The sequence below is a fragment of the Eublepharis macularius genome, chromosome 9 (assembly GCF_028583425.1).
Source record: "Eublepharis macularius isolate TG4126 chromosome 9, MPM_Emac_v1.0, whole genome shotgun sequence".
Lineage (NCBI taxonomy): Eukaryota > Metazoa > Chordata > Lepidosauria > Squamata > Eublepharidae > Eublepharis > Eublepharis macularius.
This window is the reverse complement of record NC_072798.1, coordinates 51,543,075-51,562,624: the sequence shown is the minus strand read 5'-3', so window position 1 is coordinate 51,562,624 and position 19,550 is coordinate 51,543,075. Positions and strand designations below refer to the sequence as shown.

The 19,550-nt window shown below is 40.0% G+C and overlaps 1 protein-coding gene across 1 annotated transcript in view; it reads right to left on the bottom strand.

Annotated features, from left to right (window-relative positions):
* Positions 1–19,550, bottom strand: part of C9H12orf50 (chromosome 9 C12orf50 homolog) — a 28,143-nt gene extending 8,593 nt beyond the window's left edge. The window contains exons 1-8 of the mRNA XM_054987848.1: positions 19,497–19,550; positions 14,833–14,952; positions 12,751–12,874; positions 9,661–9,819; positions 5,001–5,078; positions 4,793–4,906; positions 2,193–2,303; positions 460–567 (exon numbers count right to left, since the gene is read on the bottom strand). Of these exons, the coding sequence (XP_054843823.1) occupies positions 460–567; positions 2,193–2,303; positions 4,793–4,906; positions 5,001–5,078; positions 9,661–9,819; positions 12,751–12,874; positions 14,833–14,952; positions 19,497–19,550 (868 nt within the window). The remainder of the gene's footprint in view (positions 1–459; positions 568–2,192; positions 2,304–4,792; positions 4,907–5,000; positions 5,079–9,660; positions 9,820–12,750; positions 12,875–14,832; positions 14,953–19,496) is intronic.

Genomic DNA, 19,550 nt, shown 5'->3' with positions numbered 1-19,550 from the left:
CCCTTCAGGACAACTTAATGCCCACTCAGAGTGGTTTACAAAGTATGCTATTTTCATCCCCACAACAAGACATCCTGTGCGGTGGGTGGGGCTGAGAGAGCTCCTAGAAGCTCTGACTGACCCAAGGTTACCCATCTGGCTTCAAGCAGACAAGTGGGGAATCAAACCCAGTTCTCCAGATTAGAGTCCCGTGCTCTTAGCCGCTACACCAAACTGGGTGGGATCCAATCTAAAATTCCCAAGAAGAACTTCTGTGCATGGAAGTGTAACTTCCCCCCTCCCCCCTCCTGCAACAGCACCGGATGCTGTTCATGAGGGATCCCAAGGAACAACATGAAGGGAGAGTTGGAGGGCTGCTGTGGGAGGGAGGAACTAGTGAAAACCACCTCTCTCTGTTCTGAACATGGATCTCTTTAACACATGTTTTCCATATTTTAAAAAAAGATGAGAAATGAACACCTTTAATGCTCGAACACTTCAGCATGGTAAATCCTTTTTCTCCACTGAACACTTTGCTTTGTATCCCTCCAACAAATATACTTCTCTGTGGTAAATAACAATCACCTCCTGCAGAGAGACACAAAACATCATAGAGAAAATAAAAGTGGGGTGCTCCAAACATGTATATTAAGTTGCATGTTTTTTAGCGTATTTGTTCATTATCATAAAGGGGAACAGTCTTTTAAAACAAACACACAAATGTAGAAAGACTAACAGTAATTGAACTAGCAAATTCCAACAGTCCCACCCTATGCGCCAAGCATATGGTGACCTAGTATGAAGATGGAATGCTTCTCTTGCAGGCACAGTGAGAGACCGCCTTTCTACAGAGTGCGTTTCTGGTGCTCTATGGTCATTTTAGGCTATGTTATTTAAAATCAGAGTCTGCCATAACGTGTGCAGCTTTAGGTGAAAGGAACATCCTGGGGTTCCTCGAGCAAAGAGGTAGTTTCATATGGATCTGTTTCCTTTGTCCACAGCAGAATGCTGAGATAGTTGCCATTCCTCCACAGACTTGAGGTGTCATGGAACTGATGCAGCCTAGTATGTTGTAAGCAACCCCATATACACGGCGGGGTGGGTGGGGGTGCAAGTACTTTCAGCTATTATTAGGGAAGACTGATTTGATTTGAACAGAAATGTTTCATCAGGGCAGAATTCTATAAGATTCTGTAGCTAAAGAAATGTTCTCAGATAGATTACTCAAAGAGCTTATTATTCCCCAATAATGACTCACATTATGAGCAACTTTTAGGAGTTTTTCCCCCTGTGGTTTTCAGTGTGCTAGAAGGACAGGGATTCTTTTTCTTACATTCCATCCTACTTCCAACACCACCACATAAATGATCTTATATAGCAACACTGTACCATTGCCTATACTCAACTTGGTCTGGGCCCAATTCACCCAACAAGTATGCTGTCCCAGAAAAGCAGCACTTCCACCCAGTTCTAGATTCAGGGCACTGTTTGTTCGGTACTCTCTTAAATTTGCCAGTGCAAGGATGAAATTGGATATTGGGAACAAAAATGCAGCATTCAATTCCAATTCACATTTTCTTTCTTCCCTTCTTCCTTTTTTTAAAAAAAAGCAAATGAAAGCAAATGACAGAAATAAGATTCAAAGAGAGATGATGTTGGTGAAATCTGAGAAGTCATAACACAGAGAGCAGGACTCACATGACTTAGAAGCTGGGGAGCCGAGAATAAGCAAATACGCACAAGTTTGCTTCATTTACAAAACTGGATACATGCACATGTGTTCAGCACAGAACCTAGCAAGATCAACAATGGTCCGGTACACATGCATTTCCTGTTGTGCCCCCACCTTATGGAATGGCCTACCTGATGAGGTCAGGAAGGCTCCCACTCACCTATCTGTTGCTGTATTATTATCCTATTATTTAATTTCTGAGTTATTTAATATGCCATGTTATGCTTTGCTTCAGTTTTGTTCCAGATTTTTACTAGGTTTTAATTTCCTCATTTCTTATCCTATTATATTGCTTACTCAATGTTCCATCCTATTGACTGCATTGAGTTACACTACGTAATCCACCTTGAAAATGGGATTATAAATAACATAAATAAATAAAATAATCATGTTTCAGTATTTGCTTTTTAAAAACAACTTAGAGCATAGATATTCACTTCATTGTCTATTAAAAGAATTTTAATGGTGCAAGTATCTTTACCTCCATTTTCAAAGGCACTAACATTGGATCTAGAGTTATTATCTAGTGATGCCATTATCTCTGTTTGTCTTTCTATCATATTAAACTTTGATGGAACTGCAACACCATCACCTAGAAGGACAAGAGACAAAATCCACGAATTTATTAAACTTGTGGGAATTTTCGTGATGTCCCTTGCCATAGTACCAAATATACATAAAAATGGACCTCAACCACAGACAGAACACAAGGTATTAAACAAACTATTATTCTATCACCCTCAACCCACCCCTGCCCCCACTTCTGCAATATGGAAGTAATAATACTGACTTACTTTACACAGTTATTATAAGCATTGCTGAAATGACTTTTTTGTGTGAAAGATACTGTATAAATGCTAAACATTTTATATCCTGAGCTTATTTCCAAATTCCAATTAAAAGGTTTGGTAGGATATTCTGAGATCATTTTTTTCCTTAATTCATTTTTTTAAAGGACGCCCATAGTGGTAAAGCTCTCACATGACCCCTCGTACCTGCAATAGGTACATATGGTTGCAAACACAAAATAAAATAAAATTCAGTCAGAAGACTTAAGTGATTCAATCACCACTAATAATGGGGATGAACTGGCAAAACAAGATGAATGATATAAATATTTGTTAAGAAGGGTCAATTACATTCTGTAATAAACTAACAGCTGCTTGTCCTTATAGTGAGCCAAAGCTTGGCCATGTCAGTCCCAACTCAGCAGCTTCATATTGGTTTCTCCCTTTTGAAATGTTTTTGTTGAAGCAAGGCACCCGTGAAGGGTAACATCTCATGCATCTAATGAACGAGTAGGGATCCCACTAGCCTCTGCCCCCCCCACCTCATACCTGGCTGATGTGGGGGAAGGGTGATGAAAATGGGCCTAGGAGCTCTGAAGTGTGCTCTGGAGCGCTCTGGAGGACTTCCTTGTCATGCCAGGAATGATGCCATTTTTGGCATGACAAGGAAGTGAAGGCCGTGTGGGGCCAATATGATAAAAATCAGCCCCCAACACTAGTTCCCCGATGTGACCCCTCCCCACGACTCCCCCGTCCCCTGGTTTGGGCCCTGGGGGACCAGGGCAAACCTATAGGGCTCTAGTTCATGAAATTTTTATGCCACAATATAGGTGACAAGATACTTAGTTGGTTTTGCTACAACAGACTAGACATGGGCATAAACCATGAAAAAACTGAACCATGTGGTTCGTGGTGTTTTCACGAACCAGAAACCACAAACTGGGGCAAGTTCACGAACCAATTTGTGGTTCATGGAGTTTAAATGCTCTTTTCTGGATGCTTCGCAGTGGCAGGGAAAGGGGCATTTAAACCCCCGGATCAGCTGCTTGTCAGGGAGATCCCCAACAAACAACTGATTATTGAAACAGCTGGATGGCTGCTCCTAGCGGTGGGAAAATTGCCATTTAAACTGTGGGTGGGGCTTGGCTGGCCAGCCAGGAGTTCCTGGCTGGCCAGCCAAGCCCCACCCACAGTTTAAATGGCCATTTTCCCACCACTCCAAGCAGTGGGGAAATGGCCATTTAAACTGCGGGTGGGGCTTGGCTGGCCAGCCAGGAGTTCCCGGCCGGCCAGCCAAGCCTCACTCGCTCTTTAAATGGGCATTTCCCCGCTGCTCCGAGTGGCAGGGAAATGGCCACTTAAACTGTGGGTGGGGCTTCGCTAGCCTACCGGGAACTCCTAGCTGGGCAGCCAAGCCCTGCTGTTTAAATTATCAGCTGCTTGTTGGGGATCTCCCCAACAAGCAGCTGATCTGTGGGTTTAAATGCCCCTTTCCCTGCCACTTTGCAGCAGCAGGGAAAAGGGCATTGGTGTTTAAAATGAACCAAACAAACCAGTAGACCAGTTCGTGGAAGTTCATGGAAACGAGCTTTCATGAACCGCTGGTTCGCGAACCATAAACCGGGCTGGTTCATGGGTTTTTTTGGTTTGTATTCCAGTTCATGCCCATCTCTACAACAGACTTACATGACTATTCCTCTGGGATTTATATTACATACATACCCCATCTCACAGCAGAAATCCAGCATAAGATCATGAACCACTGTGGAACCAATCTGATGAGATGTTGGGAGTTCCATGAATGGGGCTTCTATAGTTTTTCCCCCTTCTTAAAGGAACAGATCCATGAAAGCCTGATTCAGACCAGGACTATGGCATGAGAGAGGGAGGGGGTGTTTCTCCTCATGCCATTTTTCTAAACAGAAACGGTCCCACAGAACTATTAGCTGATTCATTTGGGAAACATACAGGTACCAGTATGTTTGCCCCAATGAGGCAAGCACTGCTGTGTGGCTATTTAAGGTTGGGGAAATAAAACAAAGTGAAGCCTTACCATCCCCTTCTTTCACACTATTATCCTGATCCAAAAAGCGTCCCCCGCCCCCTCTCCATGGCCCTGAAATTTAAAGGGAAAATGCTGAGAATTCCGTTCATGAAAATTGTATCATCACATCTGATTTGCCCCTCAGAAATTTCATACATCCATATTTTTGAAATTAACATTAGGGTTTTTTTAATAAAGAAAAGAATTCAAAGCCTCTAAAATTAAAACCTCTAGAATGCAAGTCCTTGCCTTCTTGTAAGTCTCTGCCAGTTTTCATGGGTTTCAAAAATTCATTCTCCAGCACTGAAGATACATTTTTTGTTAAGTTGTTTTCCTGAGAAGTCTGAATTCTGTAGTATTCTCCTGACCCACCACCAGGAAGGAAGAAAAAAAAAACCTTTTACCATAATGATATCATTTTTTTTTTAAAAAAAGGAATTCATAATAAGTATCTTACCAGATTTATAACACATCTCCTTTATTGCCTTTTCTTCCTCTATATCTTCTGGAGTCTTAGACAATAAATAAGATGCATCTGCAGGAAATATTTTTAAAAGTTTCTTCTTAGTAAAGACTCTTCTAAATTTCTTTCTGCTGCAATTGCACATATAATGCAATTATAATAGAATTTTCTGTGGTGATGTACAATGGGGTTTATAATTGTGAGGAAAGAGTTCTCATTTCTTAGGCAGAGAATCTCAGCTTTCTGTTTTTAAAATTCTAATAGAAATTGCAGATGTGCTGGAGGGAACCGAGTGCAACTTTTTTTGTACTCTTTTGTGGGTCAGCGGATAGGCATACCTACCCTGATCAAAGGGCACTCTGCTTCTCTCATACTTATAAATGCTTAACAATGCAAAAGTTTCTCTCTGCTACGTGCAGCTTCCCTGTCTCTGTCTGTAACTGATTAGCAAGGGATTAGCAAAAGACAAACATCTATTTCCTCAGCCATTGTTTCTTGCTGTATACCTGCTATGTTAAATAAAGCACGACTGCCCAAATGGGGTAGAACGGTGTTCAGCATTTTCAACCCTGTGTCGTGTCATTCCTACAAGTGGCGCCACGAGCAGGGACTCCGCTCATCAACGCCTGGCATAGGCCCCGTGAGTGCACTCCTTCGTCGCTGTCTCAGTGACCCCTTCATTGGTGAGTATGGGAGGACAATTTTCACATGCCCAGCACAGGCATCTAGAGGAACTCCGGTTCCTGGTTCAGAAGTCTGGCGGGTCCGTGACTTCTAGTCAACTTCGCTCCTTGTTTCAGGAGATTAATAAGCTATGCCCTTGGTATCCTGAGGAGGGTTCTCTCCGCCTCAAGGACTGGGAGAAAATCGGCCGGGTTCTTCATGTCCCGCCATGAGCTAATGTAGAGTTGTTGTATACCTGGCACCAATGCAGGCATGCAGTAGAGAAGTTTACACCCATTCCCACGACTGCTCAATTGTCTAAGGAATGCCCACCAAAGTATGCTGGTGTGCAATTGCTTCCTCCAGCACCGCTCAGCTCCCCCTCCCCTCCCCAACCTTCTGCGCCTCCTGGTAAAGATTTTAATCCTCCACCTTCCGCTGGAGGAGTCCCAAGGCAGCTTGTGCAAGAGGTTCTGGAACGTGGGCTCAGGCAGGCAAAATCCGAGGATGTGGCAGAATTAACTGAAATGCTTGCTATCTGCCCAGTTCATCTTACTGACCAGGTTGATGCTCAGGGTCGCCGGATTGTGGAGTATAAGCCTCTCTCTTATCCTGTTCTTACTGAGTTAAGGAAAGCTATTCGAGATATGGGATTGCAAAGCAGTTATGTGCAAGGCATGCTTGAGGCTGTCATGCATAATCATACCCTAGTTCCAGAGGATTGGAAAACCATGATTCGCATGCTTTTAACTCCTGCACAATATGTGGTTTGGGAAAGTGAATTCCGCCAGCACTGTATACTAAGGCGCCAATTCTGGCGGAGCTTACACTGATGAGCAACTCTATGGGGCAGGAAATTTTAGTGACACCAATCACCAGATAATTTTGCCTGCTGCCACTCTGGAGGTTTCTTCTAATTGTGCCTTTTGTGCTTTTCAGCGTGTCCCGTCCTCTGGCAAACCCTCGCAAACCTTTTCCAGCATTCGCCAAAAAGCCACAGAGCCTTACACAGACTTTGTTAAACATCTTCAGGAAGCCCTTAAGCGTCAAGTAGATAACGCTGCAGCCCAAGAGGAACTGTTGATTAAATTAGCTAAAGAGAATGCTACCTCTGAATGCCGAAGGGTTATCACAGGTCTGGGAAAAAACCCGGAGTTGGCAGACATGATTAGAGCTTGCTAAGATATAGGAACTCCCTCACATCAAGCCTCTCTGCTTGCTGCCGCTCTCCGCCAGGGTGTGAGGCCAGGGGGGAAATGTTTTAACTGCGGCAACCCTGGTCATTTTGCAGCAGAATGTCAGGCTTCTAGGGGTGGAGGTGTACAACCGACACCTACTAGCCCAACTTGAACAGGAAAGCCCCTCACACTTGTAGCTTTACAGCAGCTCCTAGGCAACCTTAATTGGGTGCGACCCTATTTTTCTTTACCTACTAATCTTTGGAGCCCATTGTTTTCCTTACTTACTACTGCAAAAAGCACACCGGTCATGATTTGCTGTCTATCACTATGCCTTTTCCTAAACATGATTTCAATCACCTCCTGCGTACTTCCCTGCAGTTTCAAATTGCTCTTGCTGACTTTGTGGGAGAAATCCTCTTTCCTTTGCCCATCACCCCTTCAATCTTATCTCTGATTCACACTATGTTTGCAAACTAATTAGCTGCCTTTACTGTTCTTCTACATTTCAACATGTTTTCAATCTATGGAATATTTGTCTTTCTCATGGCCTTCCCTATAACTCCACTGGCCAAGCTTTTGTTGAATGGGCTAATCGTTCCTTCAAAACCCTGTTGCAAAAATAATTGAAACAGGGGAAATATAGGACCCCCAATTTAGCAAACGTTACACAGCAAGTCCATAAAGTCCTTTTTACTTTGAATCAATTAACTTTCTCTCAAACCCCAGGAATCATGCCTTTAATAACCTGGGGTCGAGGTTTGCTTCTTTTCTTACCCCTACAGGTCCTTTGTGGGTTCCTACAAAGTGTGTGCATCCTGCTCATGGCGTGGCATCAAGTGGCAACCAACCCGGTGCCCGAGATGGAAAAGGTCAGCCTGGAGCAAGCTCAGACTGCCAATTCACTTCTTATTCTGTGTGTGCTGTTTTGTTTTCTGACCCCTGTCCAGACAAATTCCTTGCCTGACCGCCTGTAATATAATCTTTGGGAACGTCTCGCAAAGCAGGTTAACGTTTCCTCCTTTTGTCTGAAAGAATCCACTGATATGCACATGCTTTTAGCTTCTTGTTTAATCCCAGTATGTACCCCCTTGTCCTATCTGTTGAATGATACTAACCTTAAGATGTTTATAGACCAAACACAAATTGGGTACCAGCAAATGTATGATTGGGGAAAGATTTCTTATCAATTACCTTCTGACGCTGTGTCATTGTATACTCCTTTTATAGCTTCTAATAGCATTGCTAACCAGACTACATGCACACGCATTGCAAATTGCTCAACCAACCCCAAAAAGCCTCACTGTTTGTCAGTTGGACCAAATGTTATTAATTGTTCCACTGTTGAAAATGCAACTTTTGCCTTTGCTTATATTAGTTTGCCCCCTGGGTGGTTTTTCTCTTGTGGCTCCCGAACCTTCAACTATATTCCCGCCAATTTGTCTGATACTGTTTGTTGCTTAAGTTGTCTTACTGTTGTACTCCCCACCAAAGAAAATTTGTTAATCCCCACTCGAAGACACCAAGCTGCCCCGCTAGATTCCAGCTGTGACTCTCCAGTGAATCTCCTAAGCGATGCAGAGGCCGTGGCCCTTACAGCCTCTCTGGTTGGCGTTCCAGCGCTCACCATTGTGAACCATCGAACTCTTAGCAAAATAGCTTGCAGCCTGGCAAAGACAATAAACACAACTTCTATTGCAATTGCCTCCCTGGATGCTGAGCTTATAGAGCTCAGACGTGCTGCTTTGGACAATTACGTTGCCATTGATTATTTGCTGTTGTTGCACCATCAAGGTTGTGAATCTGTTAAGAATATGTGTTGTTTTAATATATCTGATAATTCACAAAAAATATCTGTCCAGTTGAATAATTTACATAACCTAGCTTCTGATATTAAGCAAGATCTGTTACCTTCCTGGTGGGCCTCCTTATGGTCCTGGCTGCCTACTGGATGGCTCGGTCTCTTAGTCCAATATGGAATTGGGTTTTTAGCATGTTTAATTCTAATTTGTTGCCTGTTACAGTGTCTCCCTGCTCTTGTAACTATGGGGTCAAGGGTGATTGCTAAACAACCTCACGGGTATCCATTAATGGCCTCTCAGGCCAAAGCTTTAGCCAAACAACTGCGTTATTACAAACTGCATGCTTCTGATGTTGGATCCAACCTCGAGTCAGATACTGAACAGGAATGCTTGTTGTAAATTGATTCCTGCTCCTAATAAATAAAAGGAAAAAGAGTGGAATGTGGGTCAGCGGATAGGCATACCTACCCTGATCAAAGGGCACTCTGCTTCTCTCATACTTATAAATGCTTAACAATGCAAAAGTTTCTCTCTGCTACGTGCAGCTTCCCTGTCTCTGTCTGTAACTGATTAGCAAGGGATTAGCAAAAGACAAACATCTATTTCCTCAGCCATTGTTTCTTGCTGTATACCTGCTATGTTAAATAAAGCACGACTGCCCAAATGGGGTAGAACGGTGTTCAGCATTTTCAACCCTGTGTCGTGTCATTCCTACACTCTTTTTAGGGATAGCAGATTTAAAACAAGTAAGAAAGAGTCACTGTAATGCTGCAAGGCCTTTATGTGAGAGTGTGATTGTTTTGCACAGACTGCTTCCTTCACTGTTTCCAGGTGTTTCTCCCACTGAGAAATAGAAGACTGATCCATTGTCTCCCCAGTAAGGGCAGACTCTCTCTTTCAAGGCTTTAGCTTTCAAAGGTATGCAACCTAACAATCTCTGATGCCAGGACTGACTGAACTGAACTGCTAGCATTTACACATGCAAATATAAATGTCTGGCAAAATATTTACATTTCTCCTCCTGTTCTTCTTCTTCTTCATCCTCAAGATTGATGATAATAATCAGTGGTGGATGAATAGGTCTTAATAAGTTTTCTTGACATTTTGTGAAATCTTGGTTTAGGGCAGGACGCACAATCCCTTCTTGAACTTCCCTTTGCAATGTTGGATCTGTAGGGAAGAACTTTAAATTCAGTATAAAACTGTAGTCCAAGAACACCAAAACCTTGCACTACTACTGATGGAGTATAACTTTAAAGTTCACAATTCACAAAAGCCAAGGAAATAGTTTTTAGACACTATATGCTATAGATTTATACTACTAATATTGTTATGTTTTAACATTATTATTATTTGATCAGTCTTCATATAATTACAGTATTCTGAAAAATCATAAAATATAAAGATATAGGCATATTAATAGTATTCTCCTCTACATATTGTAACATTGATTTCCACACATAAAAGCAATTCATTTTTTCCATTATTAACAACAGATGAACCTGATTATATTAAATAAATCTTTAAAGTGTTCCAGCCACTCCTTTTTACTTGTCTCAGATATTTTCTTCCAATAATACGCAAAAATTAAATGGGCTGCATTTGAAACAAAATCTTGAATCTGTTTGGAAACTTTACAACATAATTCAACACATTGCTGTACAGAAAAGTTTTAGACCTATACAGAATTCTACAACCATTTACTAATACTAACCCTCTCTACCACAAATGGGAAGAAGTGGCACTTTGGGTCTTATAGCGCCACCGTTTCTCATCCACTGTTCTATAATTTTTTACCACTTCAGTAGAGGATAAGTGCCATTAATTGGCCATTTTCATACTGTTTTCACAAATAATATGACATATGGGAAAGGTAGAGCTTTTATTAAACTTTGTCTTCTAAATTCTTCAACCATTTTCCATAATTTTTTTCCAGAGGTTTGCTATGCAGTTCTAATAATAAATGATAAATATTATATAGCGGCTTCTTGTCTCCTCTCAAAGTAATTTTTTTCCAAATTCATTATATTTGTTAATATTCTTCTCTTTTATTTGAGCATTTTAAAAACCTTTCCTTTTCAAATATTTATAAACTGATTATATAACCAATTTTCCCTCACAGAGTCTTGTATGTAATCACAGCATTATTAACCATAAGTTGATAATATCTTGCACAGCCTAATTGCCTTAACTCAAAGTTGTTTGTATCAAGTTTTAAATGTACATCTTTAATAACTGAATACAGAGGGTGGATTGGTGGGACTTCTAAATTTTTGCCATATCCTAATCATATCATTTATAATATAACTGTAGTTTATATAATATTTTCTTTTTTCCCTAGCCATATCCAAACTTCAAATGGTATTTTTATTCTATTAATGTCAGAATGGGATCTTTATCAGGATTTTCATCTTTAACATTATTTAACATTGGAAATGTGTATAGTAGGAGATACCAGACCTTTGCGACCCAGGTACTCTTTTGCAAACTGTGCATACATGTGTCATGATATTTCAGGAAATGTGAGCTATGACTCATGAAAGCTCATACCCTACCACAAATTTTGTTAGTCTTATAGGTGCTACTGGACTCTTGCTCTTTTCTACTGCTACAGACAGATTAACACGGCTACCCACCTTGATCTATCTTTCATGAAACAGTTTGATTAATCTTTCTTTAATCCATAAAATATGTATGCACCTTTCCCAAGAAGATCCTGGACCTAGATGATAGTAAGTCATCTATGATTACTACAGCCTTACCTTTCTAAACTATGTCCACCTTCTTCTCTACTTCTTCCCTTTCTTTCCCAAAGCTAGCTCTAATAAAATATCATTTTTCCCAGGTGGAATCCATTATGAATGAAAAATGTTTGCAGTTTACAAGAAACATATATGATAGTATTCCTTTTGCGGACCTTTCATACAATATCTGCCTATTTTTTTTTCTTTTCTCTTATTCTGTTCCAACAAAGGTTCCCTATATTGTTTTCCATGCAAATAGGATTGTATATTGGAACCATTTTTTTGTGATTGAATGTGAGATCTCTTTCATACATCACATTTCTTCTTGTGAAGAGTTCCAAAGTTATTCAATAAGATATTATTTTGCATTATCCCTTCTCTTCAGGAAGTGCAGGAGATTTCATTAGAATTTACTTCCACATAAATGTGCTCAGAATCCAACTGTTAAGGTCCAACAGCTGGAATTATGTGGTTATAGATATGTAAGTAAACAAAAACTAGGGGATATAAGTATGATTATCTGGATTATAGATTGTGGTATAAGCCTTAGAAATGTGCATTATCTAGTTGTTCCCTTTCCTTCGGCAAATTTCCTCTGTAATCCTTAATAGCACTTAGTCTATCAGCAATGACATTAAACATGGTCAAGGTTAACTAGGGTTCCCATTTAACCAAAATAAAAAGTCCTAGTTTAAAGTGGGATGTTATCGTTGCTACATGGGACAGAAAGGAGCTGTGGTTATGTGCTAGAATTAGTTGGAAGGGGTGATATCAAGGTAAGGACAACAGTAATACAGACCACAGCTAATGCTGGCAATGCTAAACTGCTTAACGGTGGCTAAGGAGTGAGAATTTGATCCAGGGAGGGAGTAGGGTTGCCAGGTATCTCATTATAGCTGGAAGGGACATCTTTGTGCCAGTGTCACACCAGGATATAAGTCCCTACTCCTTAACTGTTCCCAGGGGTTGCCAGCTGTGGTCTGACAACCGTACAGGTGAGGACCCTGGGAAGGGAATATCTGTTCTTAATATGGAATTCCAACATGTAATAAAGGGTGACAGGAAGCTAGGTTTATATTCTGTTTATTTATTTATATTCCTCCTTTCTGTTCAAAGAACACCCATGGCAGCTAACAAACATGAACATACTATTACAATACAAACAACAATTAATTGACCATTAATTCACAAAACACTACTAGTATTTCTGATTTCTGACCAAGCACATTAACCTTCAAAATACCAACCTTATTCTGAATGGCAAAGCTACATTCACTGGTATCAGTTAATACATAAAAACCATATCCTGGAACACGTTTAACATTTCTGGTTCACTGCCCAAAATATTCTTACTCACCACTACTGGGTGGCAAAAAAAGCCCATTTATATTACGAGGTTTCCTGTGGTGGAAGACACAACTGATCCTCACACAGCCTAAAGGCTGAGTTTCCCAGAAACATGAAATGCTGTTGTATTTCTGCTGCAAAGAAACCAAATTATTTTGTATTTGTTATAAAATAAAATGATAGATTGAACATTGAAATCCATACATCCATACAATGAAAAATATAATACAGAATGCCCTGATTCATGTTTTGCAACAACAAACAGCAGAAATCTGCACTTGATGAAAACAGATCTATAATAATTGGTATTTAAATAGTTATAATAATCCATTAAAACCCTTTTGACTGACTTAAAGGGAGTCTTTGATTAATTGGGCAGCTGATTTATATAATTTCAATACAAATACTTATTAAAAAACTGAATAAGGCAAATGCCATTTTAGAAGCAGCATTCTCCCTTCTTTCATACATAAAAAAGAATGTGTCTTCTAAAATACTATCTTCTGTGTGTGTACAGATAAAAATGAAATCGCATGCTTTTTGTTTCAGAACTATGCCTTTTTACTCCCATGCAAATTATTTACAGTGCAGTCCTGAGGCCCACTGTACCACCTGCGCCCACGCGCCAGCATACCTGTGGTGCCACTCATCCACTCCCTAAGGCTATCACGGAAGAGCTACTGTGGTAAACAAGCCCAGCAAGGCATGGCAAGGCCACTGCCAATAATGCCCATTCTGCAGTTCCCCTGACAACCCCGGCAGCATCCCTCAATAGTCACGCTGTCCTCATGTCAGGCATGTGAAAGCCAAGCAATGGCACAGCCAATGTGCAGGCAGCAATCCTTGCTGCCCATCAACACCTCCCTTCCACCCCCAGCCAGAGAACAGGCAGCCAGGGACCACATGCCTCAGCAGTTCCAGCACTAGCATCGGGGGGCCTGAGCAGGGGGAAGCTGTCCATGGGAGAAGCCGCACTGCTGCAAGGCAGCCCCCATTGCCAGTTGGACAGGTTACTGCAGCCCACCCAGCTCTTCTGGGGGTGCTCAGCTGAACCACATGGCCCAAGTAGCTGGATCCTCGCTGTGGGGGGGGGGCATGTCCTGACCATGCCCTGCAGTCACAGCCCAAACAATTTCACAGAAGCTACATTTTTAAAAGGGCTGTCACCAAAGAGAAATGTTAGTTAATTGTATGCATTCTGCAGCAGAATCCTATGGCTTATATGGCAGTAAGTCCTTTTGTGTTCAGTGCAGCTTATTCCAAGATAAATAAAGGGCTGCCCTCCATGGGGTGGGGTGGCAGGTAGGCTAAGAGTACAAAATCTGTGGACCTTGGTTACCCTAGGGACCATGGAGCTAGGCAATTCTTGCAATTTGTTTTCACATATCATTATTGTGTTGTATCTGAGTGGTGTGCAGTCAGAGACAGAGATGGAATCTTCATCGGGGTACCATGGTAGGTATCAGTAGCCCTGAAGAAGTGTATATAGGACTGAGAAATTAAGCAGCACAGATTGAAGCCAGTATCAAAATAGAAGCAGGGTTCTAGTACTATACATTTTACCTTGTTACTGACCATACTGTCTTTGCAGGTGATCTTTAGAAAGATATTATTTTCCCTAGTTCCCTTTAAATCACTCATTTTTATTGACTAGACTTCTGAATTTCTTTGAAACCTATAAGCATTCTGCCACAAAATTTAATAAGTCTCAGGATTTCTCTGCTCATTTTTCTTCTTTGAATTGGATCTATAAAGCATTTCTCATTGCAGAATAAAAATGAAATGTTTCATTATCACACTTGAGGACTATAGGAACAGAAAATTGAATTAAAGTATGGACAGAATGGCCCTTCAATATACTCATACTGTTTTTCACGCCAAGTAGAAGGTGTAAACCTGTGCTATCTTTAGCTGATTAAAAGGTGCACAAATGTCTTCAAAGTTGGTATCTGGGTACCTTGAGCACATCACATTTCTGAAATGTGAAACTAGGATCTCACATGTGCAAAGCCAGATGTGAGAGACAGCCTATAAATACTTATAACAGCTCTATTTCAAGAGAGGTCATTTCAAAGAGCTTGCCATTTTCTACCTGTATTTCCATATGTCTAAATTTGCAAAGTTGATGGGAACATCTTCCCTCTCTCCATAATGAGCACACAGTGTCACTGCCAATAGCTTTTTCACAGTGACGGAATTGGCACTTTGATCCCTGAATAGGGGAGACAGAAAGGTCTGAAAACTCAGTCATGTGATATAGTATATACGATTCTATATGTTTCCTGCTTATAGTTTGTTAAAATTGATTTTATAACAGGCTCCATTTCTCATTGCAGTATTATAATGGTGGCATACTCTAAAATGATCCATGAATTATCACAATCTCATGACTATTAATGAAGTTCTATGGAAATTCCCCTTAAGAACAGAAGCTAAAATGCATGACTACAGCCAAACTACTGTAAACAAACAAGCTCATTAATAACAAAGGGTTCCATTCCCAAATAGCATTTCAATATAACTTTCATTCAACTGAGCAGAATGGAACGTGTCTTAGATCTGAAGGATGCACCTGGAAGAGAATCCACATTTATTAACATAAACTGGAGTTATCTCCCCACCACCACCACTGCCTGCAGTGAAATGTGGATTTTGTCTTTTCACAACAGCTGCTCCAGGCCTCTCAGTCATTAGCATCTTGTGAAGCAGATGTCTATCTTCTTCTCAAAGAGATGGGAAAACATAGAAAAAGCTGAAATGCTATACAATGTCTCCAAAACAATAAGGCTTTAGTAACAGAGAGCCACAAGTTTCAGAGATGGTCCTATTAGTATGCTCCATACTACCTTTCCTGGAACCTACCCAAATTAAGACACAGATTATGAAATCTCTTTTTACCCCAACTTGGTTGGTGCTGTTGCTGGAGGAAGATAATGAGCCTCTTTCCAACACAGTCATAAGCATAGGTGTTAGGCAAGCAAACTTTGTGTTCACATTTTCATATATTTTTGTCCATCTGATGTGCTGGAAACCATAAACATCTTTAGGCTCGGCTCCTTCCCCCCACTTCCATGTTCATGAGAGAAAGAATCTGTGGAAGTCTTAATTACTTGATTTGGATGCTGGTCTCTATAAAATTAAAAGCTGTAATATAGTTGAAAGTACACTATGATATCCACTCTTCTCATTCTTAAATGGTAACGATTTCTACTGATATATACCGAATCAACAGTAGAGCTAGGGTACATGGCATAGTTTGAATGATTGAAGAAATACAATTCCTAGGTGTTTCACATTTAAGAAATTAAGATAAACGAATTGCTTTCATGCACAGCTGAACCTTTTCTTTAATCTTCTAGTACCACTAATAACTAAGCTGTAGTAAGAGAATGCCCCTCAGTACTCCTTGGAAAGAAATCCCAGAGAAGGTTTCCTTGGCGATATGTACTGGACATTTGTATCGAGGAAGAGACCAAATCCATAGCACGTTCTTGATACTACAGAAACATAAAATGTTGAGAGCCAGTATGGTGTAGATAGAGATGTTTGAAGAAATCTGGGATCAGATCCCCCACTCAACTATGAAGATCACTTAGGGCCAAACTCTCTCTCATCCTCTCAGCCCCAACCTACCTGAAAGAGTCGTTGAGAGGATAAAATGGGGAAGATGATGCCACCTTGAGCTCCTTACAGAATGCATGGAATGAAAATCTAATCAAGAGTCCAAAGTTTATATCTTCCCAGTAATTTCTGTCACTTTTCTCATGAACACTATTTCTGATTTAAAAATAAGTTTGAAGATAAATGAGGAAGCATTCTATCATACAAACATAATTCCATTCTATTGCTTAAAGACATAATTCCAGTTTATAAAATCAGCAGTTTTTAAAGGTATAATAATAATACACATTCAGAAATGCAATGTTATTAAAATTCATCTTATTCAAACCTTTTTAACAATGAACTGAGTTCTAGAATGTTTTGGACATAATTCTGTCCTTGCTAGTCTGATGAAAGACAATGGAAAACATAGAAACTATAGAATGTCAGCTGTCTTATAACTGTTAAGAGATCCAACTCACAACTCCTGTTTCAACCTGAAATATCATGATGAAACATGGCAGCTTGGACAGGATGCTAGATTCTACAAGGGAGAAGCAAGGGATATAAAGCTTGGATATGCCTTGCTTGCCAGTATCTAATCTTTTAATTGACCAACTTTGCTTTACAGCTACATATGTTACCTTCCAGGTACTAGTTTTTTACTTTCTCTAAAGGCAGTAACTGACTAAGCAGCTCAAACCTTTCTCTGTAATGTATAAAATCATTCCTTATCCCTCAATAAGAACAGAGTCCAGTCTTAATCTCCTCATATTCATAAGATAGTTGATGTACATGATATGAACTTTGGACACTATTCTGTTTCTTTATTATGGACAGATTAACATTTTTATTTATTTATTTAGGCCCCATTTAGGCCCCCAAAGAGCTAAAGTGGCTTACATTGTTCTCCTCTACTCCATTTTATCTTCACAACAGCTTTGTGGTGTAGGTAAGGCTTGCTGTGTGGCTGGCCCAAGGTCACTCAGCAGACTTCCATGGCAGAGTGGGGATTTGAACCTGGGTCTCCCAGATGCTAGTCCAATACATTAACCACTATACCGTACTGGTTCAGCTTTCAAGTAGAGCAATATCTTTACAAAATAGTGAAGTGTCCAGTAGCACCTTTAAGACTAACACACTTTATTGTAGCATAAGCTTTCAAGAACCACAGCTCTCTTAGTCAGATGATGCATCTGATGAAGAGAACTGCATCTTCAGGATGCATCTGACAAAGAGTGTTGTGGTTCTTGAAAGCTTATACTACAATACAGTTGGTTAGTCTAAAAGATACTACTGGACTCTTTACTATTTTGCAACTACAGTCTAACATGGCTACTCATCTGGATCTAATATCCTTATAGACTCCATAAAGAAAGAATATATTGATACAGATGCTGATATTTTTTAATATCTCAAGATACTAAGTTAATCTAGGTAGATTAAAAAAATAATTTGCAGGAATTGAAGCAGAAGACAATGCAGGCCACGGTAAAATGAAAGACCATAGCTAGCAATACCTAGGAGCAATTAGGGGGTAGGGACATGCACTGGTGTCACACCAGCATGCTGATGTCACTTCAGGTAAAACCCAGAAGTGTCATCATGGGATGCACTAGGATTTACAAAAACACTATGGTTTTACCATAGAGTTGTTCGTTGCTGTTAATCCTAGAATGTCCCATGGTGGCACTTCATGTTTTTACCAGAAGTAATGTCAGTGTGCTGGCGTGATGCCAGAATGCAGTCCAATCCCACCCACCCCCCCATTTCTTCCTGCCACCATTCATGAGACAGAGAAATCTGTGGCACACTGAAGAAAATATTCTCTAAAGAACACACACACTTACATAATCATGTTGCTATGTCTGACTGTAAATATGAATTAGCTAGCCAGAACTGTATGTTAAGCAAAGGAATTAAAAGAAGCCACTGGTTCTGTAGGATGGCACTATAATTCTACTTTTGGAAAGGAGTAGAAAGTATCCCTTCTTACCTTATTTAATAAAATTTACAACCAACCCCTTCAAACTAAGTTTCAGTAAAGCATACATAACTCTACAGGCTTTCTGCACATTGCCAGCGACTGGTAGAACTTAAAAGTATTTTTTAGTGAGCTAGCATTAGTCAAAAATAGCAAGCTTATTACAAAGAGGCAAGAATGCCACATATTTTGTATTCTTGACTTTGGGGAGAAAAAATTCACATAAATGAAAAAGTCAAGAAAATAAAGTTTCAAGGGGTGTTAATCCATTAGAATAATAATTAAAAGCACTGGTAGAAGACCATCTTAGGAACAACCAAAACATTACAAAATAGCCAGTGTGTGTGTGTAGACATTTTGGGACATGGTAGAAAAGCCCAAGGGTGGGTGTTGGTAAAATTTCAGAAATGTGGAAAGTGAAATTTCAGAATTAAAACAGAAAGAATTCTTTCATGATTCATGAAATTGTATGTGTATGAGATATGAGATTGTGGTATGTTTGTAGGAGGCCAATATTACAATTCTGCACTTGGCAAAAGAAAGAAAGAAAGAAAGAAAGAAAGAAAGAAAGAAAGAAAGAAAGAAAGAAAGAAAGAAAGAAAGAAAGAAAGAAAGAAAGAAAGAAAGAAAGAAAGAAAGAAAGAAATAGCTAAATGAACCTTGATTAATGAGAGTTCCTGCTGAATAGTTTAATTGCTTAATAATAGGCAGGCTTTGGCTTCTCTCTCTGGAATGCTCTTATTCCTCAAGTGTGACACAGTCAACTTCTATTGACTTTGTTATCGAAATGGCCAGAAATACTGTTTCTTGGCCCCACACATGTCTAGCAGACGAGCTGGTTCTTATATCTAGCCGGTGAGGAAAGAGAAATGCTAACAAAAATGGAGGCTTGATGGCAACAAGGCTGAAATATAAGAATTTCTACTTAGTGTTAGGAAATGCTGCCATCTGAAGAACTTCATCCTGCTGTGGAGGTGCTTATTTGCTTTCACTATGCTCTGTTTGTATGTTCTTAAATAAAGCAAATATTTAAAAGATACTATAAGATTCCAGTATTCTGTTATCCAAAGGAAGCTAAACTCTGCAGTGCTAACTCTGCAACTACTCGCTGCTTGGAGAAATAAGGAGAAGGTGTAATATATGCAATTCATTATAAATTGTGCCATCTTTACCTTTATACAGGTGGAATAAAAATAGAAATTGTAATCATCTCCAGCTTCTGCCAT